At 40.4% G+C, this 27,417-nt stretch overlaps 1 protein-coding gene across 4 annotated transcripts in view; it reads left to right on the top strand.

Moving 5' to 3' along the window:
• Positions 1-27,417, top strand: part of cblb (Cbl proto-oncogene B, E3 ubiquitin protein ligase) — a 75,808-nt gene that overhangs the window by 25,938 nt on the left and 22,453 nt on the right. For all 4 annotated transcript variants that reach the window (XR_009395681.1, XM_059351003.1, XM_059351001.1 and 1 more), the window contains exons 4-8: positions 2,323-2,469; positions 7,331-7,487; positions 22,328-22,449; positions 23,824-23,961; positions 25,744-25,831. Coding sequence is in view for 3 of the 4 variants with exons in the window: in XM_059351003.1 (XP_059206986.1) it covers positions 2,323-2,469; positions 7,331-7,487; positions 22,328-22,449; positions 23,824-23,961; positions 25,744-25,831 (652 nt within the window). In the remaining variant the exon portion in view is untranslated. The remainder of the gene's footprint in view (positions 1-2,322; positions 2,470-7,330; positions 7,488-22,327; positions 22,450-23,823; positions 23,962-25,743; positions 25,832-27,417) is intronic.

The following is a 27,417-nucleotide window of genomic DNA, read 5'->3' as shown; positions in this document are numbered from 1 at the left end:
TTACCATAATAAGATTTTAAAAAAAAAAGATCAATAACAGAAGGGACAGTTAAATTCACAAAATATTAATATGGCAAAGTTTAATATACAGTGATAATGCACTTGAGTAAACTGGGAGTGATGGGTATCTGTATTCCACACAGCTTGTCAGTGAAGAATCTGTTTATAAAGCTGATTGAAACATCACATGTAGAATGAAAGGGCTGAAGATTGTCTTTTTGTAATCCATCTTCTGAACATTATAGTTTTACCATGGCAGACCCATGTCAAAAACATAGATGCCCCTTTGGCGCATAATTACATGTTAGTGTAAATACAGTCAGATTCCCTGATTCACCGCAGTTGTCTTTTCCTCAGTCCTTTTTCACATTGTTCTTTGATCTCATGATGGTTTCCATCAAGTTTAAAGAAAATAGGTTAGAAAAGGACATAGGCTACAGTCACACATTTGCACATTTAACATTGCCAAATATTTGCCTCCAGTTCACTTCCATTCTATGCAAACTCTTGTCTTTGCATTACATTGTGTTCAGTTGTGGTTTCTGTGATTCATGCAAATGCGCATATACATAATTTAGAATTCATGTTTTTTGGATTAAGATCATATAATTTGTGATCATTTCATTCTAGTAGTGCCGTCACAGATTACTTACTGTGATTTCTTTTTTCAGTGCAAGAACAGCAGACCAACATTAATTGCAAGAAGTAATTTTTACACTGCACTTTTAAGATTTCATGCTCAAATGCATGTAGTTGTACTGAGGGCCACAAGTGAGGGTATGGGCTGTATGCGGCCCCCGGGCCTTCAGTTTCCCATCCCTGAAGTAGGGTAATATCAACTACAGTAACTTTGGCCATTTTGGTTAATTGCATGAGAATCTGTCTAACATGGTATCATGACTTCAAAACCCCAGTTTGGTGTCTTCTAAGTCATCTGCATGGGGAGAGTTGCCGAGATGACCAATCTATTGAGAAGGTGACGCCTCTATTGTGTTCTTTGTTGTTTGCAAAGAACAAAAGTGCATGATGCACTAGTTGAATTTATTTCAGTTGACCCACAGAAGCTTTCAACAGGCTTATTATAAGCTGTATTTCAGACACAAATGCCAAAATGGAAACTACCAGACAGACCAGCAGATCCATACTAGTAGAAGTCCACAACCCCATTACACTGCTCACAGGTGCCACCTTGTGTTGTTTGTGCACACTGCAGCAACTCCTGTGACACACCGCGGCAGCAATACAGCTGCAGCAGAGCATACAAATGAAATCAGTGTCATCCGACATGCTAGAGAACATTCAGCATAATAGTTTTGTTTCCAATCATTCAACTAATGTACTGTAAAAAAGAAAACTCTCCCAACGAGGGACCAAAATATATTGATTTAACATGATGGGTGTCTGTAAATCTGTTGCAGAGCCTGAGGTCTGCCTGTCATGAAGCCTTGATCTACTTATAGAGGGCTAGTTAAGGGTTATTGTGTGTTTTCTGGCTTTCAGGGAGAATGGTCCATGGCCACACAGACTGGATTGCTAATGTCAACAGGAAGAAATAAAGTGAAGGTGGCTTATCTTTAGGGCTGGACGATATGGACCAAAAGTCATATCCCGATATATTAAAGCTGAATATCGATATACAATATATATCCCGATATTTTTATCGCAAAGTGAGAGAAAATGCCAAATATGGCATGTCACAAGTAGTTTTATTGAAACCATTTATTTAAGTGAATATAAATACTATATATAACAACAGGAGTACCTTTTTTTTTAATCAACGCTCCATAAAGTGCCCACAACTAAATGACAAACCCTAGTAAGGGCAGGATTTATATATAAAGAAATATATATTTTTTAACTATATCGCTATATGTGATATGGTCTAATTGAATTTCACATCACATCACATCTTTTATATCGATATATCACCCAGCCCTACTTCCCTTCATATGACATCTACTTTATCGAAAATTTTGGCAAGACAGTTAGCAGATCATAAATAATGTAAAAATAAAAAAGGTTTGAAACAAGCAGTACCAAGTTAATTATTTTTAGTGATATAACAGACAGATGATTTACTTTTTTTATTCAAGCCTTCTTTTGTTGTGATGTATATTTAGGCATTTAAGCATGTTATACATATTTTTAGATTTGTTTTTGGGAATAATCTGTGTACTCTTAGGGTTAGGGTCAATATTTATTTTCATCAACAAGATTTGAAAATACATTCAGAATTCTCTCGTCAAACAATTTCCATATGGTGCCTGTTGAAATGTTCATTGTTGTAACAGTTTTCTCCCTCTACTGTCATCTTCTCTGCAGGAGGAACCTGACCAAGCTGTCTCTGATCTTCAGCCACATGCTGGCTGAAATCAAAGCTATCTTTCCTGCAGGACAGTTCCACGGGGACACTTTCAGGATCACCAAAGCTGATGCAGCTGACTTCTGGAGGACATTTTTCGGAGAAAAGTAAGTCGCATCTCATCTTGCCTTTGTCTTTCCCAGATTTAAGTTGGCACTCCCTCGGTACCAACCGTTTGTTATTTACAAATTAATTTTGTCGTCGGGAGAAGTTGCTGTCAGGATCTCCACAATATCAGTTTTGTGGATGTTTTCTCTTTCCTGGATACTATCACTTTTTTTATTTATTCACGGTATACACACATACATATAAAACATAGTCCAACATAAGTTGTTTGCTGCCTGCGTCAGGCAGGTGGGTTTTCACAAGTTTTTTGAAGGTGAGTGGATGTGAGCAGTCTCTTATGTTTTTTTGGGAGAGAGTTCCAGAGGGAGGCTACTGAGAAAGCTCTGTCGCCCCAGGTTCGGTGTTGGTCCTGATAGGAGGGGACAGGAGATTTGCTTCGGAGGAACTTGCTTTATGCTTTATGTTCAACTGCTGTTCACATGGAACCCTTCTCCACTTCGGCCTTCAAAGTTCTCGTTTGAATATTTTCTACTACCACCAAGGTCTGCACCAATACTTTTTCTGAAAAAGGAAACAAACAACTATAGTTTCAGTGCTTGAGACTATGAGGTCGCCCCACCAATTGTACACTGGATGTACAAGAAAGACTTGCAACAAAAGGTTAATCTAAGAAGTTTCGGGATTTGGTTGGGTTTTTAGATTGGACGCCATGAGGTTATAGAAGGTGTGTGGTGGTGGAGGAGGTCAGTGAGGTAGGAGGGGGCCTGGTGATGGAGGAGGTCAGTGAGGTAGGAGGGGGCTGGTGATGGAGGAGGTCAGTGAGGTAGGAGGGGGCCTGGTGATGGAGGAGGTCAGTGAGGTAGGAGGGGGCCTGGTGATGGAGGAGGTCAGTGAGGTAGGAGGGGGCCTGGTGATGGAGGAGGTCAGTGAGGAAGGAGGGGGCCTGGTGATGGAGGAGGTCAGTGAGGTAGGACCAGGCAGCAATCTCCGTGTCTGAGCATGGAGGCCAACCTGGAAGTGCCTTAAGCCTGCAATCCACCAAAAATTCCAGTAGGGGGTGCTAAGTTTGGCTGCAAAATAAATCTGCCCATTCATTTCAGTGCAAAATTTGAAAACTTCTCACTTGATTTATTACCTCAGAAATTTTTTTCAGGACAACACTATGGTGTAAAAAGTTATATATAACTTTATATAGATAGAAAAGAGGACGTTTACCGATTTGGTCTCATAACTTTGACCCTTTCACACTGTATTTTCACTTCATGACAGTTTATTTGAACGTTTTGTTCAGTAAAAATGTCTTGTTCAGCGTTTGGTTGAACTAACAGACACTCCAAGGAGTCGCTGCTCAGTTTTGTGAGGTAAGTAACATACATTTTGTTTTTTGCTAGCCAAAACTAACATCCCAGTTAATGCTCCAATTAATGCTAACATGAATTAGCAGTGGCTTCTCTCAGTCGGGTTGCCGGTGTAGAGAGGCGTGTAGTCAGTGTCGTCAGATCCCTCTCACTCCTCCACAGTCCAAATATGGTCTGCTCCGCGTATCGGAAACAAGATGACGACGCAAGATGACGACGCAAGATGGCGACGAGTATAACGCTTAACTCGTAGCTTCCAACAGGCAGTCCACAAACCAATGGGTGACGTCACGGTGACTACGTCCATTATTTATATACAGTCTATGGGTAGGACGGGGCCTGGTGATGGAGGAGGTCAGTGAGGTAGGAGGGGGCCTGGTGATGGAGCGCTTTGTGGGTGAGGAGGAGGATTTTGAAGTGGATGCGTTGTTGGATTGGTAGCCAGTGGAGGTTCTGGAGCACAGGGGTTATGTGGTCAGGGGAGGGGGTGCGGATGAGGAGGCGAGCAGCAGAGTTCTGAATGTACTGGAGTTTGTTGAGTAGTTTGGTAGGAATGCCGTACAGGATGGTATTGCAGTTATCTAGTCTGGAGGTGATAAAGGCGTCTAACAGTGTTTCAGCGGCAGGGAAGGAGAGTGATGAACGGAGACGGGCAATGCTTTTCAGGTGAAAAAGGCAGTTCGGAGACTCCAAGGTTGCGGATGTGGGATGGTGATGCTGAAGTTGTCAGTGGTTTTGGTGCAGGATTTTGGCCTTATGAGTATTAGGTCTGATTTGTCACAGTTAAGTTGTAGGAAGTTTTCTTGCATCCAGGTTTTAACATTGTTGAGTCAGTTGTTTATTGGTTTAAACATGTGCATGCTGTTTCTCCATATGATGACGGAGAGAGACTCTGATGTTGGAGCAAGCTGAGGGCAGCTGCTGTTATTTAACGGTGTTTGTCTAATTAACATACGCAGCAAAGACAAAGTCATGACCTCCCTTGTGTGGAAACATTCACCAATGATCTCTCTGATGTGTCACTGTATATCTTTATTGTCTGGTCCAAAACAGTATTTGGAGTTCACAGTGCTGTTTGGCAGCTTTAGATTTTGCCTTCCTTAAATGACAGTTACATTTTTTTGTGGTTTGAATGTCAATTACTTTGGCATGATTCATCACATCAGGGTTTTTTAGCCCTCTTCCTATTGCAGCTTTGTTTTTGGATATTTCATAAGATTTCATAAGACTTGTACAGCACTCAAAATTCAGTGTCGCCTTATAATACAGTACATAACACACAAGATACATAATTCTTGCTCCTTTCCTATTTCCTATCCCTACGCTTTCGGCGCCCTTGAATTTATTTGTGATACTATCACCTTGACAAAATCTGTTTATATGAGGGGTGGAAAAATAAAAAAAAATCGCACTTCAGTTGATGTCACGGTTCGAGAGTAACAGTTTTTCTCTTTAGTTTGGAGGCATTTTTGCCTCAGAAAGGGGCCATTGCAGATTGTAATCTTCTGTATTTATTTGGCGAAAAAAAATGATTGCAACAACTGGCTAACAACATAAGGAACATAGACACTTCTTCCTTTTCAAATTGTCAAATCTTGTATTGTTAGTCATAAGTTGCCTCTTGTAGACTAGGCCATCAGCATACATGTAGCATACAGTCAACTAGAACCTGACATAAAAAAAAACAAAAAACAAAACAACAGTATCATTTGTTCCTCTCCAGTTTTCAGTCTGTCACGGCTTGTGTCAGTGCTTCAGAATTATGCTGGTTTGTATTGCTCTCATAAAGTGGGGTGTGTCTGCAATACAAAGCTGTTTATCTCCCACTGTGAAGTCATGTACTGGGCAGAAGGTCCATCCTTCCTTAGTAAGAGCTACGTAGGCAGTGTTGGAAAGTACTTTGACAATTTCCTGTCATGTCTGTTCATGAAACTCTGGAATCACTGTGTTGCTGAGCAACAGCCAGAGGGGATATGGCAGCACCTCCGTACATTAATCATGTGCTGAAATCCTGCATCATCCACGACTGCATAGGGCTTCATAGTGATAGATTGTGTGTTGTGTGAATCTGTATGGAGGGAGGGATAAGGAGTTTTTTTCTTTCCTATCCGACTTTCTCCTCCTCATGCTGCCAACAGACACACCAGCATGATGTCTCCTTAATGCACCATTATATTGGACCTATAGCTGCTAGCACAAGCCACACATGTTGAACAGTGTTTTCAGTCACAGCTTTATTCAACACTTTTCCCCGGTCACTGTCGTCAGTCCCACTATATCTGCAATGAGCTCACCGCCTCATCCGTGCCAACCGAGAAGTTTCAATGGGTTGCCATGCAAGGCTCATCACCTGTGGATGCATGTTTTTGGACTGTGGGAGGAAGCTGGAGGACCAAGGGCCTCATGTATCAACGCTGCGTACGCACAAAAACATTGCATACGCAGATTTTCCCGCACACGCCACATATATGAAAAGTGAACTTGCCGTGAGAATGTGCGGTGGCACCGCAAACTTATGTTGAGCAGAAACTACTGTCTTTTATGCTCTATTTAAAATGTGTTTCATATCTAATTGGCTTTGTGTTTACAGTTCATAGCTCTCGGACAATGAAGGAAAATGACATTTTCCACCATCAATAACCCGTTCTAAATATGAGGGGATAGATGATTTTTTTTTATCCATTATCATATTTTAGATTTCACCTGTGTACTGCTGCTTACTTGTGCAATAATAGTATGTTGAAGTCTGTATGTTTTTTAAGATTGTATATTTTCTTAAGTCACAATTTTTATATATACCAATTTCCCTTCGGGGATCAATAAAGTACTTTCTGAATAATATGGAGTGCACAAATTTTTCACAGATAACCTACCTTAATTACTGTGTCAAAGTCCCGATCGCGGATTGTTTCCCCTTTGGTTTAACATGGAGATGTTAACGCTACAGTTGCACAGTGATCCATGAAACACAGATCCCTCTGGCTGGCTACTCGATGCCCTAGCCTAGTAGAAAGCCCTGTTAACGTGATTAAAAATGTCATGGTAGGATAACAATAAGGATTCTATATTATGGTATCTCCTAACTGTGAAAAATGTTGGTGTTTGCTCATGTTACTTAAAGTGTACAATATTGATGCATTTCACCTAAAAATGTACACTTTTTTTCAATGGGGGGCATGCCCCCTACAGGGTTCAGGTTCCCTCACCGTAGTCCCATAAAATCCTGTGTCAAACTTCTATCAGTTGTGGGTGAGGCACTTAATTTCCCCTTAATTTCACCACACTTCATCATCACTTTGATATAAAACCCTGGATAAAATGCTTTAACTGTTTTTTTAATTGTTTTATCCAATATAAAGCCATAAGAGTCTTGTCCATGAATCTTCATATCGTGATTGTGATTTTGTTTGTGTCATGCATTTTTTGTTGTACAGAAACTTGCATACATCACATCTACACTTATCGGTAAAGATATATTGTTTGAAAAAAACAGCTTTTAATCTCTTACTATGCTTTTATGATTTAACTTTTTGCTCTCTTGCAGGACAATAGTGCCATGGAAAGTCTTCCGGCAGTGCCTTCATGAAGTGCATCCCATCAGCTCGGGCCTGGAGGCCATGGCCCTCAAATCCACCATCGACCTCACCTGCAACGACTACATTTCTGTGTTTGAGTTTGACATTTTTACACGACTCTTTCAGGTTGGTCAAATTAAAACTATGGTTGAAATGCAATTAAAATTTTTCATCAGGTTCATACTAGATTCAGATACAGAGGTTTTGGTCTTTACATACAGTGCCACTACTTTGTTCTTTTGCATTTATCTACACTGCGTGGAATGAAAAGTCTTTAGAATTGTTATCACTGTGGATTATTTTTTTAAGTCCTTGTTTGATGTCGTATAACAAGTCAGACATTGTTTCCAAATAACTGTTATAACACCCTTCATTATGATTATAGACATGGCATTTTTATATATGTCATGAAAATAGGGGAAAGCTATTTTTACCCGAATCAAGCTCTTTTTGACATTAGAGCCTCTCAGACACAACTAAACTTTAATTTGGGTGACCAAAGATCAGGTCTCCCTCCTCCCTTGGCGTCTGTGCCAGCTTACCTGCTGCGCGTACCGGCTGTCAGTTCATGGTGGAAACGTTCCAGAAGACGCGGAAAGAGGGCCGGTGTCCTAGTCAAACTGAAGATCCTCAGAAGACTCTCCTGTCGGACCGATCCTCGCCATCCTGCCGGAGGGTTTTGGCCGCGATGTCTTCGCTGGATCCAGCCTGCTGTACCTTCCGCTGGCTGTCTCCAGGTACCCCCGTCCAGGTGTTACCGGGTCCGCAACGGCGGTGTGGATTGTAGGAACCTGCGGCCTCTGCGCCGCATTTCCACCCAAGCCCACGGGGAGATTACTCTCAAACTGGCTCTCTTGAATGCTAGATCGCTAGCAAACAAGACGTTCATCTTGAATAACTTCTTCACTTCACGTGAATTGGATTTTATGTTCCTGACAGAGACGTGGACTCAAGTCGGTGAGTCTATCCAGTTCTCCGAGTTGCTCCCTCCTGACTGTCTTTCTTTTAACTCCCCTCGAACCACTGGCCGAGGTGGAGGAGTAGCATCTGTTTTTAAATCCAGCTTTCAATGTCGAATGTCACAGCCGATCACTTTCTCCAGCTTTGAGCTGCAGACATTCATTGTGAACTTTTCTTCACCTGTCCTGTGCGCCGTGGTCTATCGTCCGCCTCAGTTCAACAAGGATTTTATAAAGGACTTCACAGACTTTGTGGCTGGAGTGGCAGTGAACTATGATCGGTTTTTAATTGTCGGAGATTTTAATATCCATGTCTGCTGTGAATCTCGACCCATGGTGAAAGAATAAAATATTACTTTCTTAATCTTATTGACTCTTTTAGCCTAACTCAGTCTGTGTGTGATGCAACTCATGAGAAGGGCCACACTCTGGACCTTATATTATCCTTTGGGCTGCAGTTAAATGTCAGTGAGATTTGTGACACGCAAATTTCTGATCACTTCGCTGTCTTATTTAATGTGACACTGCCTCGCTCGCAAGTCAAGCGGTGCGCCACGGACCGCCGTGTGCGCACAATTAACCCGTCAACTGCTTCTGACTTTTCTGCGGCATTCAATCATGCAGTGCTACATTCTGAAATTCACAATGGGTCTCTAACTCCTGATGAGTTTTTAGACACTTTTAATAGCATTTGTACTGACATTTTAGACTTGGTGGCCCCTTTTAGATGCAAGCGCTCCAAGCCAGCAGCTGAGCCATGGCTTAATGACAGCACTCGCACTTTAAGACGTGCATGTAGACGCGCAGAGAGGAAGTGGAAGAAAGATCGCCTTCACGTTTCTTTGGACATTTTAAAAAACAGTCTACATCAATATCAAAAAGCTGTTAAAACTGCCAAGAGTCAGTTTTTATCAAACCTCATTTCAGTCAATAGCCACAAACCTCAGTTTCTTTTTAATACTTTGAATACTCTTTTAAACCCCTGTGACCACAATGTTGTTGTTCCTTCATTTGAACTGTGTCAAAATTTTTTAAGGTTTTTTATCAACAAGATCTTGGATATTAAGTCCTTCCTATTGCCATCTGCAGTAGATCCTGCTGTCTCTCCTACTAGTCCTGCAGTTTTTGACACATTTCAGCAAGTGTCTGTCTCAGAGCTAACTGATGTTGTCCACCGTCTCAGGCCTTCTTATTGTCCTCTTGACAGCATCCCTCCCCGTCTCTTGAAGGATGTTTTTAATGTTATTGGGCCCTGTGTGTCGGATCTGATTAATTTATCTCTGATGTCTGGATGTGTCTGTGGTCCAGCCCCTCCTCAAAAAGCATAATCTAGATCCCTCAGTTTTATCTAATTTTAGGCCCATCTCTAAACTCCCATTTCTTTCTAAGGTTTTGGAGAAGGTGGTCAATGAACAGCTGCAGTCTTTTATTGATTTTAATGACATCTCTGAGAAGTTCCAGTCTGGTTTTAAGTCACGCCATAGCACAGAAACGGCGCTTTTAAGGATTTTAAATGACCTTCTTTTAACAGTAGACTCTGGTAACCCTGCGGTCCTGGTCCTTCTGGATCTGACAGCTACCTTCGACACAGTCAATCACAACATTCTCTTGTCTCGCCTAAGCACCTGTGTCGGCATTAAAGGCACTGCCCTTAAATGGTTTGAGTCCTACCTGTCAGATAGGAGCTTCTCTGTGCAGCTGGGCCAGTATTCCTCAGATTCTTCCCCCCTGAGCTGTGGGGTGCCCCAGGGTTCCATTTTGGGCCCCCTCCTCTTTTCTAACATGTTGCCATTGGGATTAATATTTAAAAAGTATAATGTGTCTTTTCATTGCTATGCGGACGATGTACAAATATATTTACCGCTAAAAATGAATAACCCATCCTCTGTGCAGGTCTTATTAGACTGCCTAAAAGACATCCAGTCATGGATGGCAGCAAACTTTCTGTCAATAAATAAAAACAAAACTGAGATCATTTTATTTGGCCAACAAAATATTTTAGATGGCTATTACAGCGCCATTGGTAGCCTTGAATCTCTATGTCAACCCTCTGCAAGAAACCTTGGGGTTATTCTAGACTCTGACTTCAAGTTTACCAAACAGATAAGCTCCACTGTTAAAACCAGCTTCTTCCAACTACGGCTACTGTCAAAAGTTAAGACTTATCTCCCCACAACTGATTTTGAGCGAGTCATCCACACATTCATCACATCACGCCTAGACTATTGTAATTCTTTGTTTGTTGGTCTTGACCAGTCAGCAGTGCGCCGCTTACAGGTTGTTCAAAATGCAGCCGCCCGCCTGCTGACTGGGAAGAAACGGCGTGACCACATAACCCCCATCCTTGCATCTTTGGACTGGCTACCTGTAAATCTTAGGATCCAGTTTAAGGTTTTATTAATTGTTTTTAAGTGCTTAAATGGTCTGGCACCGTCTTATTTATCAGCGCTTTTAAAACCCCACGGTACTTCGAGAGCACTTAGGTCGTCTAACCAGCTGCTCCTGGTCGTACCGCGGTCCAGACTCCGTACTCGTGGGGACAGAGCCTTCTCTGTGGCGGCCCCAAAGCTGTGGAACAGCCTACCTTTCCAGGTCAGAGCTGCACAGTCTGTTGAGCACTTTAAAACATTATTAAAAACCTATTTATTTTCCTTGGCGTTCAGTCCCAGCTAGGCAAGAATCCTTGGCTTTCTTTTTTACTTTTTTACCCTTTTATTTGTCTTTTTATCTATAACACTGTTCTGGATTGAGTTTATATTACTATTTTATTCTATTTTATTTTATTGTTTTTACTGTTTTTAGTATTTTATTGTTTTCATTGTTTTTATTGTTTTATTTATACCTATTTGTGTATGATTTATTGTATTTGAATAACTGTACAGCACTTTGGCCAACTGAGGTTGTTTTTAAATGTGCTCTATAAATAAACTTTGACTTGACTTGACTTGACTTGACTCTAATGAAGGATCCAGAGCAGAGTACTAACTATTTTTTTAATCAGAAAATAATACACATTGGATAATTGTAACAAAACAGAATTCATTAATTTGGTAATCCTTTTTGACATATATGTAATTGAAAACTCTACAAAGACAATATGTTTAATATTTTACCTTATCAACTTCAAGGATTTTTGTAAATATATGTATATGCATATTTTGAATTTAATGCCAGCAAAACATTGCAAAAGTTGGGACAGGGGCAAAAAAAATGTTGGGACTATGCCACATGTGGACTTTTGTTCATTTGTGGATTTGAACTGAAGTGAATGAAAATGCAGCAGCATTGCTCTATAGATTCTTGAAATGGTGCTGGGGTCCCTTTTTTTTTTCCTGGTAAGGAACAGCCAGAAAATTCTACTCCCCATGATTCCTGCTGTCATTGGTCAGGAAGAACCTCTGACAACACAGTAAAAAAACCCACATTAAAGCTGATCAAGGATTAAAAGATAACAGATATTCAATTGTTCTCTTCTCCTGAGTGTGTGCTTGGTTACCCTATATTAGTATGTTATGTTGCACATAGAGCCATTATAGCAAATCAAGTCTTTCCTCAAGTAAGCATATTAAAATGTTGGTAAAAAGTTCTTTTTCACATTAAATGTTATCACGTGTGTAAATCCATCCTGCTGAAAAAACTTTAAACTAGTAGTTACTAAAGCCAAATACAACTGTGCACAGGGCACAAGCTGCTTACCACTCCATGGGCTGGCTAGATATGGGAAAGCTTTACCTCTGCATTCTCTCTCATTCAGTTTGATGTTTACTAATGTGACAGCAGCCAGACAAATTAATAAGTCAAAAAGACTTTTAGCCAAGTCAACATTTCATCCAATTCAATTCAATGGCGTAGCCACGGGTGTGCCAGGGTGTGCCGGTGCCACCCACAGAGGCAGCTGGCACACCCAAAAAAAATTGCCGTCAGATGATGCATTGCGACACCTGGGCAGGTGTACACCCATCAGGAATGATTCTGATTTGCGCTCCTTGTGGATTATGATCCTTGACAGACAGTTGTAAAGTGGGCGTAAAATGATTTCTACGCAAGCCTCGGCATTTATCAATTTGGCCGTGAGCGGAGGGTACGATCAGATCTCACGTCTGCTCCCAGCTCGTGTACGCAAATTTGAGTCAGCGTGAAGTCCACACGTCTGAGTCGGAGAATTGATCTTCGACTATAGTATCGATGCCTGGAGCTGATTAAACTCTGTGGTGTTTTGATTCTTAATAGTGACAAGGCAAAACATGTTTAGACTACATAATTTATCATTAAAACATAATCCAAAAATAAATACATCCTGCAATCGTGAAATTCTTTAAACAGAATACCAGCCGAGGATATTTAATGTTGTTGTCTTCTGCTGTTTACTGTTATCCAGCTCCGACACCGGAGCGTCAACGTCTCCTTCACCAGCGGTTCTGCCCGAATAGAAACATTTCCAATCATCACTGCCACCCACTCCTCTGACTAGGACATCATTATTAGTAAATGTAAAGAGGTGAATAATATATCTCCATCATAATAATAGCAATATTCGGATATTATATAGATTATTAGGCTTTATATATCACAATGTAATTACTCAAACCTCGCCGGGAGTTTAATGGTCTGCTACTTTGCTGACAGCAGCACTGATTTCCTTCTTTTTCACTTTTTTTGCTGCCAAACAAAACCAGTTTGTTGTGTTGCAGCTGTTGGACGTAAGCGTTTCACTTTCTGACTCTGAGAAATTCCTCTTCTTTTGGAATTAAAACTTACTTTAAAACATTGTTTACCTCCGTCAACCAAAAAGCTGTGAAAACTTCTAAGTCCGTGCTCCAAATGTAAAATGTTCACTGAACTTGTTTGAGTTTATAACTATAAGTATTTTTATTTCATAAACCTCTGTCGCTGCGCATTTCTTTAATTAGGGCCATGGGGCAATCGCACCAAGCACTGGTCCCATACAGCAATAGCCCCGAGCACTATTGTTATACTGTGGATTTTTTCTTCTTCCTCTTCCGAACGCAATTTCGTCCCGCTACTAGTCCTACAACTTGAAGAGTTGCAGGACAAATTATATATCAAAACGTGCGGTTTGATCGGGATCGGTGTGCAATTTTGCATTGAAATGAATGGGATGGCCGAAAAAGAACAATAATTGGAGATTTTTAAACGTCTACTTCTCCGGCATAATTTCACCCAGAGACTCCATTTAAGCTTTAAACAGTAGACACAAGTCTTGTGTATCGGTGTATTAATCCACATTTCGATAGGTCATATAGTTTTTTATCAATCTCTGTTCAATGAGTATGATCATTTTTGGAGAAATTCTGAGATTATAATGGGTGTGTATTGCACGGAATGTTCGTGTCACAGTGTGTGATGTCATCGCTCAGAGTGTAGAGGGAGAGAAAAAATTGTCAAAAAATAAATTTGAAAACTGCGCTCCAGGCCGCAAATTTCACTCTACAGAAATAATGTATACATAGAAATGCGAGATGCGCCACCAACACGCACCAACAGCCTCATTGGCTCCCATATTAAAAACGCAGGAAGATTTCTGAAGAAGGGAGATGTAACAGTTTTTTTTAGATCACTCTTACAAAGCTATTTATTAATTTTTCTTTTTTTTGTGATCAACTGTTTTATTGACAACATAGCTCCTCACAACAAGGTCATACATAATAGTGCATACATCTTAAACAAATCTATCCCTCCCTGGCGGCATCCCCCCTCCCTCCCACCTCCCCTCTCGGTCTAGTGTCTTACAGTCCTATAATGTGTCTTTATTCTGAACTAAGCAGATCCGTTATAGCCAGAGCGGCTCTCTTCCATGAGTCCAGTGTAGAGCTCTTGGCTTTGTTCACCCGTGCTGTAGATAGTTCTAACATGACCACATCCTGAAAGTATCCCAGCCATTTCTTAGCGTACAGTTTGTGAGGAGGTAGCCAGCGTTGTACTATCAGTTTTTTGGCAGCCGTCAGGCCAGCCAACCAAACCTTACGCTGTTTCTCATTCAGCCCCAAATCTGAATCATCATTGAGTAAAAGTAGAGTCGGCTCAAGAGGTACAGGCTTATCAATCACATTCGATAAAATCACTGTTACCTTCCTCCAAAAATCGTAAACCTCTGGGCAGTCCCATACCATATGCTTAAATGTTCCTGGCATGTTCAGAGAGCACAGGTCACAGTTTGGGCTGGATGCCAACTTCATACAGGATCTCAAAAGTGGCGTCAGATAGGCCTTCTGACACAGCTTATAATGAATCAGCTGATGGTTGGGGTTTTTGGACGCGTGCAATGTGTTCCCCCAGACCTTTTCCCAATGTATGTCCTCTTCTGCAACAGCCAAGTCTCTAGACCATACCTTGGCCAGGAGTAGCTCTTTCTGTGTGAGTGTTTGAAGTCGTGAGTACACAGCTGATACGAGCCCTCTATTGTTCGTTGCCGATTGCCAGTCCACGACAGGATGTGTCTGCAGCTTAGAGTTTGTCCGCACACCATAGGCGCGAAGAGCCGACTGCAGTCGGAGGTACAGAAAGTGAGATGTTATTGGCAGATTAAAAAGAGAACACAACGTCTGGAAGCTAAGCATACCGCCTGGGTCAAATACATCTCCAAGATTGTACACTCCCTTTGAGGACCATGATGCTGATTCAAATGGCTTATTCCCTGACATAATGTTCTTATTCCCCCACAATGGAGTATTCAGATGCCACTTCCAATTCCCCCCCAAACTCTTCTCAACCAGCCTGAAGTTTCGTATCGAGTTCGTAATAACAGGCCCGAAGCGTAACATGCACTGGTTGATAGTTAATCCAGAAAAAAAGATCCCTTCAAGTTTGTATGGAAGCACTAGCGCTTCCTCTATATCCCTCCAGGCTACCTGAGAGGAGCAGTCAAGCCATGTCTTGAGCGAGCGTAGATGAAAGGCCTGATGGTACCTCTTAAAATTTGGGAAGGCCAACCCACCCTCTCGCTTTGATCGCTGTAAGGTGGAGAGTTTAATTTTGGGATGCCCATTATTCCAGATATATTTTCTTAGAAGGGAGTCAACCCTCTTCCAATATCCCGTCGGAGGAGGGAGCAGAATCATCATGCTAACAAAGTTGAGGCGAGGCAACACATTCATTTTGACAGAGGCAATCCTTGTTTGAAGTTAGGCTGGTAATTTAGTCCATACAGCTATGTCACGTTCCACCTCTTTAAAGATGTTTTCATAATTTGTTTTTACTATATTATGCAGAGAAGGCTGAATTTGGATGCCCAAGTACGTGATCTCTGTTTTAATGGGAATATCATAAGGCAAAACTACTGCTTTTGCAGGAGCATTCAGGGGCATCAGAGCTGACTTCGACCAGTTAATCTTATAACCAGACAACATCCTGAACTCTTCGAAAGTGGCTAACAGAGAGGGAATTGACTTTTCAATATCTGATAAGTAGATAAGTACGTCATCAGCGAAGGCCGATATGGCAAACAACGAGGTTTTAATCCGAATAGGGGCAATGATCTGATTCTCCCTTAGATGTTGAGCTAGCGGTTCTAACGAGAGAATAAATAAACTTGGCGAGAGGCCGCATCCCTGTCGAGTCCCACAAAAGATGGGAAAGGGGCTCGAATGTAAGCCGTTTGTGGACACCATGGCAGTGGGGTCAGCATATAAAACACGAATCATGTCGACAAAACCTCTCCCCAGGCCAAATCTTTCCAGGACCGCCCACAGATACTGCCACTCCAGCCTGTCAAAAGCCTTTTCGGCGTCAAGTGACAGTATCGCGCACGGAGCCTTTAATTGTTGAGTTTCATGAATTACGTGTATTAAGCGTCGGATATTATCTGCTGCTCGACGCCCTTTCATGAAGCCAGTCTGATCTTTATGAATTAGTTTGTCCATGTATTTCTCCAAACGTAACGCCAGCACCTTAGAGTACAGCTTCTTGTCTGAGTCAATTAATGAAATCGGTCTGTAACTGGAGCAATCAGTCTTATCTTTCCCTTTTTTGGGGATTAGCGAAATTAAAGCGGCGTTAGTGTGAGCAGGGAAGGAGCCTTTGTCAACTGCTGATCGGATGGACCCCAACAAAACTGGCCCCAAAATATCCCAGAAGTGTAGCAAGAGCTCTGGCGGTATGCCGTCTGGCCCCGGCGATTTCCCTTTATTCGTCATCCTAAGCGCAGTCTCCAGTTCCTTTAAGGATATGGGACGCCCCAGATCTATTGCATCCTGCTCCCCTAATGTGGGCAGGTCTAGACTGCTTAGAAATTGTTTACATGTCAAAAGTAAGTGTTGATTTATACAACTCCTTGTAAAAAGAATGGAACGCAACATTTATCTCATTTGGGTCAGATGTAAATATATTATTAGCCACCTTAATGGTATCAATTGATGCTCTGGATTCACTTTGCTTAAGCTTCAGCGCCAATAGCCTACTCGGTTTGCTTCCATTAAAATAATAGCCCTGCCTGACTCTGTGCATGATGAACTCCGCTCGCCTCCTCAACAGGTCATTAAGCTCCACCCTGACTCCCCTCAGTTCATTTTCCACTGATTTAGCGTATTTACCCTTTAACTGCTTCTCCAGAACATGACACTTTCTTTCTAACTCGCAGATCCTGCGGCTCCTCTCTTTTTTGAGGTGAGATGCATAAGAGGATGTAAAGTCCCTAATAAAACCCTTGGTGGCCATCCATATATACGAGGCATTGTCCACTGTGTCTGTATTGTTGGCTATGAATTCTGTCATCCTTTTCCTAAATTCGAATTTATCTAAATACGAATGCCTCATCCTGCAGAAGCGTCGTATTAAAGCACCATCTAGGTGTTTTATTAACTCTGTGACTGAGATCTATCGTCAACAACAGCGGGTTATGGTCAGATAGTGTCGCCGGCAGCACCTGTATCAGATCTACGCCCGTTTTAAGACTAGAGGAGAGCAGAAAGTAGTCTATTCTGGAATGTGATTTATGATACGCGGAAAAGCATGTATAGTTTCTAATGCCCTGGTTCTGAACGCGCCACATATCGACTAGGTTAATATTCTCTATCATCGCATTAAGAGCAGCTGATGCCGATCGCTGGGTGTGGGAAACCGACAGGGTGGATCTGTCTAAATTGAGGTCGCACACTGCATTCATATCCCCTCCCACAATCAGCTCATAATCTAATTAGGACAGTAACTGCTTGGTAAGTTCAGGGAAAAAAAGAGGGTCAAAAACTGCTGGGGCATATACGGATACAAAGGCTACTTTTTTCCCATATATGGATGTACAGAAATATGCAATGCGACCTGATGTCCCCTCACTGATCTTTTCCACCTCTAAGGCCAAGCTCCTTTTAGTCAAGATGACAGTTCCCCTAGAGTTAGAACTCCCACAGTCTGAAGCTACGACTTTATATTGCTTATTTTGAAAGCGTGATACATCCTCTGTCCTCAGGTGTGTTTCTTGAATAAATGCTATATCCACATTTTTTTATGACGGAGTAAGTCTAAGCATTTCACTCTTTTAACTCTTGCGTTCAGACCCCGGACATTATAGCTTAACATAGATAGCCTAACCATTATCAAAATTAGTACCTATCGCTCCAGGTGTGACACTAAAAGGTCTATTGTAAGAGTCATGACCGAGATATCCACCCTCCCCCCTCCCTCCGCCGCCCCTCCAGACCCCCCCACCCCCCCTGAACAGTGGTTCTGACACGTGTGACTTCCGCATAACGCAGCTCAGCAAGACATCCTAAGCTCCCATCTATCCCTCCCTCATAACACATAACTCCCTCCTGTCAGGTTACATTACTGCAGAAAAACATAAGCCTGATTGGAAAATTCCTTATTCATCTAAACCAATAAGATAGTCAAAGTAGAGTGCAGGTGGAAACAAGGTTATGCCCCTAAATGTACATATTATTACCTCTATCCTCGAAGCCAAAAATCAAAAAATAAAAATAATATTTGGTAACTCAAACATCCCCTCTTAAATTATTTATCTGACAACCATAGTTAAACAATTTCACAATTAGGGCCTGCAAACAATTAAACATAAGAAAACAATGTGGTCAGATGGGGAAATGTCTTATAAGTAATCAAAAGTATATATATATATATATATATATGTGTGATTAAAGTAAATATTACAAACATTCTGGCAAACATAGTTTTCCCACCTTAACTTTGTAACCGGGCCCGAGGCTGTAACGAACACATCAAACCTTGTGCAGCCGCCACTTACTGTGGCTGTAAGGTCCTCTAAAACTAGTCTTTCCTTCTCAGGGAACCATGGTAGACATCCGTGCTCAAATGCAACGACTGATCGACCCCGCTATTATCCGTGCCGGACCGAAATTTCGGGCTGCTCCATGTCGTCCTCCTCCGGTCGTGACGCATCCCCCGAGCCGATGTTGAACAGCTGGCAACGTGATGACGGTCCCTCACCGGCCTCCTTTCTCAGGAATTGTGCAGCCTCTCGCACTGAGGTGAAAGTGCGTTGTTCCCCGTTGATCGTCATCCTCAAGGTGGCCGGGTAGATTAGGAAAGCCGGGACGCCTCTCTCGTACAGCTCCTTCATCACCTGTCCATACGCCTTCCTCCTCTCGTTCGTGAATGCGCTGTAATCCGCATAGAACCGTATTGTCCTCCCGGCGTCCTGTATGGGAGCTTTCTTCCTCGCCTCGAGGGCCCCTTGCAGGATGGCGTTGCGGTCCTGGTACCTGAGCACTTTGAATATCATGGTAGCTTGACCGTTGTTCTTGTTACTACGGATCCTATGGGCGCGCTCCATTTGAATCTTGGTGTCGCCGAGCGAGGGGATCCACTTTGGCAGCATTTCTTGTAGGAAAGCGATTGCGTCCCCTCCCTCTCTGCCGGTCGCAATCCCCGTAATTCTGACGTTATTCCGCCGGTCCTGATCCTCCAGCGAAGCAATCTTCAGCTGCATCTTTTCCAGATCTGAGGTGTTATTACTCACTTCCCTTTTCATGACTCTCATCTCGGCTTGTACACGATCCACTCTCACAACCAGCCCCTTCACCGTTTCCATGTGGGCCTCCACTTTCCTCTCCAAACTTTCAACGGAGTTTTTCATTCCATCGATAGCTCCCTGGACAGCCCGTGTCACCGCTGCTTCCAGGCGATCTTGTTGTCGGGCTAGCGCCACCTCGATAGCTGTGCTAACGCTACTAGCAATGTTAGCATCCTCGCCGATACCCTCAGATTGTTTGCGTTTCGCCGAAGGGGTTTTGGCTGGCGAGCTGCACGGTTTTCTGTCTCCCGACATCTTCTACAACTTTGCCGATTCAATAAATAGGATTATTGAATTCTTATTGATTATTGTTTTATTTATTTACTTATTTAGGTTGGTTTTGTGATTTTATTGTTGTTGTTCTTTTTCTTTTCTTTTTTTACTGTGTTTGTCAATTGGTGATTTATGTTGTGTTTTGTTGAAATTAATTTAAAAAAATTAGGTGTATTTTCCTTAAAATAGCAAAATTATCTGCCAATGGAACAAAAACATTTGGCTTGTCAAGACTTTCCAAAACAAGTAAAAAATATCAAATATCCTTCTCATTTTTTTTCTGAAGCATTTCTAGATATTTCTAGATCTTTTCCTGGATTTTCTAGATTTTTTCTAGGTCAGCTTCTAGATTTTGCTAGATCCTTTTAATTTTTCTAAAAAAGAAATTGATATTCCTAGACTTTTTTCTAGATTTTTTTTGCTAGTTCTTCTGAGAGCTTTTCTAGATTCTAGATTGAATATTTTTTAGATTTTTCTTGATTCTTCTCTAGATTTTTCTAGAGGATCTAGAAAACTCTAGAAAGTGAGATTGAAAAAAAACCTAGAGATCTAGATTTTTTTCTAGATTTTTTAGATAATTTTTCTAGAATCTAGAAATGCTTTAGAAAAATCTAGAGAAGGATCAAGAAAAATCTAGGAACATCTAGAAAAGATTTCGAAAAATGAAAAGGATCTAGAAAAATCTAGAAAATGATCTAGAAATGCTCTTGTAAAAACTAGGGAAAAAATCCAGAAAAAGATTTTTTTTAAAAAATCTAGAATATGATCTAGAAAACAAATATCTAGAAAATCCAGATCTAGAAATATCTAGGAATGCTTTCGAAAAATCTAGAGAAGGATTAATAAAAATCTAGAAAATAATCAAGAAAAATCTAGAAAAGCTCTAGATCTAGGTTTTTTTCAATCTCACTTTCTAGAGTTTTCTAGATCCTTCTCTAAGTTTTTCTAAAGCTTTTCTAGATATTTCTAGACTTTTTTTTCAATTTGTTTCCTAGTTTTTCCTAGAGCTTTTCTAGATTTTTCTTGATCATTTTCTAGATTTTTCTTGATCCTTCTCTAGATTTTTTGAAAGCATTTCTAGATATTTCTAGATCTTTTTCTGGATTTTCTAGATTTCTTTTCTAGAATCTAGAAATGCTTTAGAAAAATCTAGGGAAAGATCAAGAAAAATCTAGAAAATAATCTAGAAATATCTAGAAATATTTTGAAAAATTAAAAGGATCTAGAAAAATCTAGAAAATGATCTACAAATGCTCTTGTAAAAACTAGAAAAAGATTTATTTTTTTTAAATCTAGAATATGATCTAGAAAACAAATATCTAGAAAATCCAGAAAAAGATCTAGAAATATCTAGAAATGCTTTCGAAAAATCCAGAGAAAGATCAAGAAAATAATCAAGAAAAACCTAGAAAAGCTCTAGATCTCTAGATTTTTTTTCAATATCACCTAGGTTGTTCTAGATCGTTCTCTAAGACTTTTTTCTCAATTTGTTTCCTAGTTTTTCCTAGTATGTCCGTGTCACAGTGTGTGACATCATCGCAAGAGTGTAGAGGGAGAGAAAAAATTGTCAAAAAAAAATTTGAAAACTGCGCAGAAATAATTTATACATAGAAACGTAGGAAAATTTGTCTTCTCACTCACAATCCTCTGGTAAAGCTGTCAGAGTTGTAGTTTGGGCGTAGGACGCACAGACGCGCCATCAACACACACCAACAGCTTCTTTGGCTCCCATATTAAAAACGCAGGAAGGGGGTCCTATTTTTGGCCGTATTGCGTCCTTCGGTGTCGTAAACTCTGAAGGCGAGTCTTCTGAATCGGGTATATATTAGGGCGTGACATTTAAATGACGCTCGTTTCGAGCCGCCACATTTATCAACAGCTCATTTTTACGCTGTGATTGGAGAGATACGATCTTTTGATAAATCACACGTGAACCCTGTCGTAAGACGAAATATACACTCAGATCTGCGCTGGTTTCTACGCTCGCCGGATAAATGAGGGCCACTGTGTTTGGGCAACTCATCAGGCGTAAAGTTGATGGTGGACATCAGTTCTCGTCCATTATTGAAGTCTTGGATGCATGTGACAAAGTTGTTTTTCCCAACATGAACGGCGTATTCTGTTGTCACTGCCTGTCACAAGTTGCTCTGTAGAGCGCCTGTTTTCGATGAAGAGAATGTGTGGATATGTTGTTGTTGTGTTAATAATGTTGTATTCCAGAGACACATTCTTTTGAATGTATGTAGAGGTGTTGAAAATAAATTTGGCACACCCAGTATTGCTGGTGCACACCCAATGTCTTTTTTCTGGCTACGGCAGTGATTCAATTCAATTCAATTCAATTCAAATCAAATCAAATCAAATCAAATCAAATCAAATCAATCCAATTTAGTTCAGTTCAGTTCAATTCAATTCAATTCAAATTGCTCAGAATCACAAATGATAACACAAATGATAAATTTGCCTCAAAGTACTTTACAGACTGTACAGGGTACGACACCCTCTGTCCTTTTTCCTTGCAGCGAGCAAGAAAAAAACTCCTCAAAAAACCCTTTAACAGGGAAAAAGAATAAGAAACCTCACAGGAGTTGCTATTTACTACGTATTTACGGTACTACCTTTTTGTGACACAAGCACTGACTCAATGTGACATTATGCTGAAAATATGAAAACTTACTGTAAAATGCATATCAATCGGTTGAGTTAAAACAATATTTGTTGGTCTTTTTCAGCCATGGGGTTCAATTCTGAGGAACTGGAATTTCCTGGCAGTGACACATCCTGGCTACATGGCCTTTCTTACCTATGACGAGGTTAAGGCCAGACTGCACAAGTACACCAACAAGCCTGGCAGGTATGGGAACTATGTGTGTATCTTAAGTACACTACCTTGGTTTCAAAGTATTTATCTAAAGCATTACATATTCATAATTAAATTAATAACAAGCAAATTAAATCTATAAATATAATTATAATTTATAAAATGTATTCTTATTCCTGTTTTATTACTGGTATGGGGAACTTGATTTAGAATGATGTTTCTTTCACATACAGGTTGGTATCACGGACTGAATATTAGTGTAATGAATGGACAACGCATGTCCACTACCTCCCACAACAGTGAAAAATATCCCAGATACAGACGCTGCCTGTGGTAGTGGTAGTGGTGGTAGTAGTAGTGGTGGTAGGGGTGGTAGTGGTAGTCCTAGTGGTAGTAGTAGTGGTAGTAGAGGTAGTAGTAGTGGTAGTAGTGGTAGTAGTGGTAGTGATAGTAGTAGTAGTAGTAGTAGTAGTGGTAGTTGTGGTAGTGGTAGTAGTGGTAGTAGTAGTGGTAGTTGTGGTAGTGGTAGTAGTGGTAGTAGTAGTGGTAGTTGTGGTAGTGGTAGTAGTAGTAGTGGTAGTGGTGGTAGTAGTGGTAGTGATAGTGGTAGTAGTGGTAGTAGTGGTACTGAATCCATTGCGTCTCAGCTTTACAGTGATATCCAATTTATGCAATTCACAGGCTGTTTAGTGACCCCAGTATGCTTTTTATTATTAAGAGTTCATTCCAAAAGTGTACAGTAGTGGTCGACCGATACGGGTTTTTTAAGGCCGATACTGATTATTTTGACATCAGTCTTACCGATCCCCGATATGTGCTGCTGATTTTTTTGGGCCGATTCTTGAAGCCGATATTGCCTTTTCTCCTTCCATTTACATGATAAAAATTACACAATGATAACAAATGTTACACAAGTCTCAATTTAAACAAAAAAAGAAACATTTATTAACAAAACAAACAAAACATATTAACAGTTGGATAGCAAACAATGTGTATGTTGTTCTAGGCCTCGAAGTGGTGGCGCCTCAGATGATCCACATATTTGATGTGTTTTTCTTTTTTCCGGTATCATCAGCAGCTCACCAGAGAATGGCAGATGTTGCACCGAGCCTTGCCTGGTGTTGGCTCAGTGAAATGGGCTAATTGATCGGCGAACACACGCATGTATCGGCCGATGCCGATACAAGTAAAAAACACAAATATCAGCCCGATATATCGGTCGACCTCTAGTGTACACACAGCCATTTGAGTGTTCTCACTACAAAACCACAGGAAATTTGAGATTTAAATTTTGTTGTATTGCTTTCACATAATTATTTGAAGTTTTCTTTTGTAAACATGTTTTGTTTTGCATGTTGTGTATGTTAACCATAAACTTTTTGTCCTTTCTGTCTTTCTTTCTTTCAGTTACATCTTCAGACTGAGTTGTACACGTCTGGGTCAGTGGGCCATTGGCTATGTGACCAATGATGGCAACATACTGCAGACCATCCCCAACAACAAACCCCTGTTCCAGGCCCTCATTGATGGCTACAGGGAGGGCTTGTGCGTTCCCCATCTCACAGTCACACACACTCACTTGCTCTCTAGCTCATTCTCTGATTGTATATTGATACGTTTTGGTAAACTCTCAGCTGAGTGACGTACTGATCAACTGTGTCTCATACTCACATCTGATTGGAAGTCTTTAAATGTCTCTCCACACACCAGAGTGTGGTGCCTCATGAAGGTTCTTTTCTAAAAGTTACTTCATACTGAAAAGTGTTGTCTGAGGCCACCTGTTCCTGTCATATATGATAATCTGACCGGTCCCTGGAAAATTCATACATGCTTCCCTCCAATTAGTGCCCAGAATTCTGCTTCCTTCAGCCACCAATCCCAGCTGGTTGAGGCTGCTAACCCTTATGCCCTCCTCCTCCTTACCTACCCTCTGGTGTCCCTTGTGGCAAAAAAAAGGCCATTCACACTAAAACTGCTATAAAATCAGCATACATCAATATTTTTTCAGATTTTTTTTACATAAATCTCTTAAACAACTTCAGACTTGTTCAAAACTACCAAACATTAAATCATTTTCAGAATTTTAACCCTTTATATGCCAGTTTATATATTTGAAGTTTTCCAAAATTTCTTCCAAAAGAACACAAAAAATGTTTTTTCCCCATATAATAAATAGTAGGGAGCTGGGTTTTGTTGGATTAGACTCTTGGATATGTCAAAAATTAGCAACAAAATTGATTTGATTGCATTAGTATTTTTCATGTAGTGCCAGATACTCAGTATCTCAATCTCTAAGAGATTTATGGAAAAAAAAATCTGAAAAAAATATTGATGTATGGTGATTTTATAGCAGTTTAGTGTGTGTGGCATTTTTTGGCCACGAGGGCCACCAGAAGGTAGTAAATGCACCAATGGAGTATAAAAGACATGTAAGGGTTAATGACAATGGATTTCAAAAATTTCACTAAAAAGAAAAGTTCCTGCAAATATTCATGCCTCAAGCTGTAACACAGCCAAAATGATCAACAAATGAAAAACAAAAAAAAGAAGATAAAAGTGTACAAAAATTCCCGAGGAGGGCACAAGGATTAAGTAGCCGTCTCTTCCTAAGAGTCCACTGTAGCCAGGGAGCGAGGGGAGGAGGAGGTGACAGGAGGATATTGTTTGAGGCACCTCAGATCAAATATAAATAAATGTGGTTATATCCAGTTACATAAATAATGAGTGATTTTGTTCCATGCAGAGAGAGATACTACTAACACTATTTGATTATTTTATTTAAGTATTCCAGTGATTTTCTTTTAACTGTAATGTCTGCTCATAGCTGAGAATTTTTTCACTCAAAAATTAGGAATGTATTTTTAATCATATTTGTTTACATAAATATGAAACATATTTTTTTCGCAAGCTCTTTTAACATTTAATCAGGATTGGTAATAACAATTGTACCTAAAAAACAATTGCCAATTCACTGGTTTGAATTAGAAGCCAACATATCCCTAAACAATAGCAATTGTAATTAATGATCTCGACAACTTGATTCTCAGTAGTGTTAATGGCAATTGTTAATATTAAGAATTCAGTTCTTTCTATCAGCAATGTTGTTGTCTATATCTACAGTTGTTCTATCGCTATAGTTATCGTAAATTAAGTTCTAGATAAGTCAAACCTTGGAACTCAATGAATTACAGATGTCTAAAATTTAATTTGAGATCTGAAAAATGTATTCATACTAGTAACAAGTTATTTATGATTATTAATTCTTTTTTTTTTAAAAGTTGACATTGATCGAAACATTTTCAACATTTCATTCATTTTTGTTCACAGCTACTTGTATCCTGATGGTCGCAGTTATAATCCTGACCTCACTGGTTTATGTGAGCCAGCGCCTCATGATCACATCAAAGTGACACAAGTGGGTTTGTGTGTGTGTGTGTGTGTGTGTGTGTGTGTGTGTGTGTGTGTGTGTGTGTGTGTGTGTGTGTTAGAGAGAGTGTATGAAAACATGCTTCACAGCAAAGTAATGTTCATGGTGCCCAGAGGGATAACCTATTTAAGTGAATAAAACTGAAGAACAGGCTGAACTGGACCACGTGTTGCAGAGGATGATGTGTGAAGAGGAAATTGTTGTAGCTGAAGATATTTGTGCATGGAATTGCATTCCAAATGGTGCTAGTTAGTGTATATATTAGGGGATTTTACAGATGGGTGACGTATAAAGGGTCATATAATTTGTTTTACAGAGATTTTACCCTAAATTAGAAGAAAAATAGACCATTCAACCCTCTTAACAACACCATTAACCATAGGATATAATTTTAGGTCATGAGATACTTCACTGAAGTAGTGCACTGTGGTGTAATCACCGTACACTTTGTGGGTATACAAGTATCAAATATATGTATTCATTTTTACTATTTCTATGCTCAAAATATGCATTACATTTTGCCCCAATTCCTGTGCAACAGTGAACTTCAAACACATTTTAATGAGAGTCGTTTGTCCACGTGGTGGCCAGACCGGATAGTAGTTTTGTTGGGAATGTAAAGCAGGTTACATAATACGTAAACTTTTTTTTGTAATATTTTAAAGCTGAACAGAAAATTGACACTGGGTTGAACACTCCACAAATGGAGGTAAACAGCTGATGCAAGCTTCCAGCTGTCTCTCAAACTCTTAAATCTGGGCCCAAGAAATCTAGTATCGGTGTAACCAGGACCCCAATATTCACATTTTGGCTGTTTGACCTGTTTTCGATGTCATAAAAAAAGATATGAAAAGCTATGATGTTTGGCATTTCTTAGGAAATACATAAATAAGAGGTGAGAAAGGAGAAGAGAGTAATGGCAGCATAGGAAGCCACATGATCTCACAAAATTACGTGAAATGCGCATGTTTTTTAAACATCGAAATTACATGCCACCAGCAGGTAATGTGCGGTAAAAATAGGTGCCAGCAGCACATAAAGGATGGATGGATGGATGGATGGATGGATGGATGGATGGATGGATGGATGGATGGATGGATGGATGGATGGATGGATGGATGGATGGATGGATGGATGGATGGATGGATGGATAGATAGATAGATAGATAGATAGATAGATAGATAGATAGATAGATAGATAGATAGATAGATAGATAGATAGATAGATAGATAGATAGATAGATAGATAGATAGATAGATAGATCAGAGGAGGACATCATCAGAGGACCAGTGATGGGTCCACCTACATCTTCTCCATCTTTGCCCCTAATAGTTGAGGCTGAATGGTATTGAAGGCAATTCCAATAACAATGTAAACTCAATGGGATCCATTTTTTTGTGCTGCGGAGCGTTATTAAAATAGCTCACAATCGTGGTTCATGGTTGTAAAAAAGGCTGTTCCCATGAAATTATGCTACAAAACCACTGACCTGGTTTAAGGCCATAAACTTCTTGGTAAGAGGTTATAAAACGCATAAAAGGTGTCAAATAAATATACCTGAAGTGAAGCCACG

Source organism: Centropristis striata, chromosome 15 (assembly GCF_030273125.1).
Source record: "Centropristis striata isolate RG_2023a ecotype Rhode Island chromosome 15, C.striata_1.0, whole genome shotgun sequence".
Classification (NCBI taxonomy): Eukaryota; Metazoa; Chordata; class Actinopteri; order Perciformes; family Serranidae; genus Centropristis; species Centropristis striata.
This window is presented reverse-complemented; position numbering and strand designations above follow the sequence as displayed.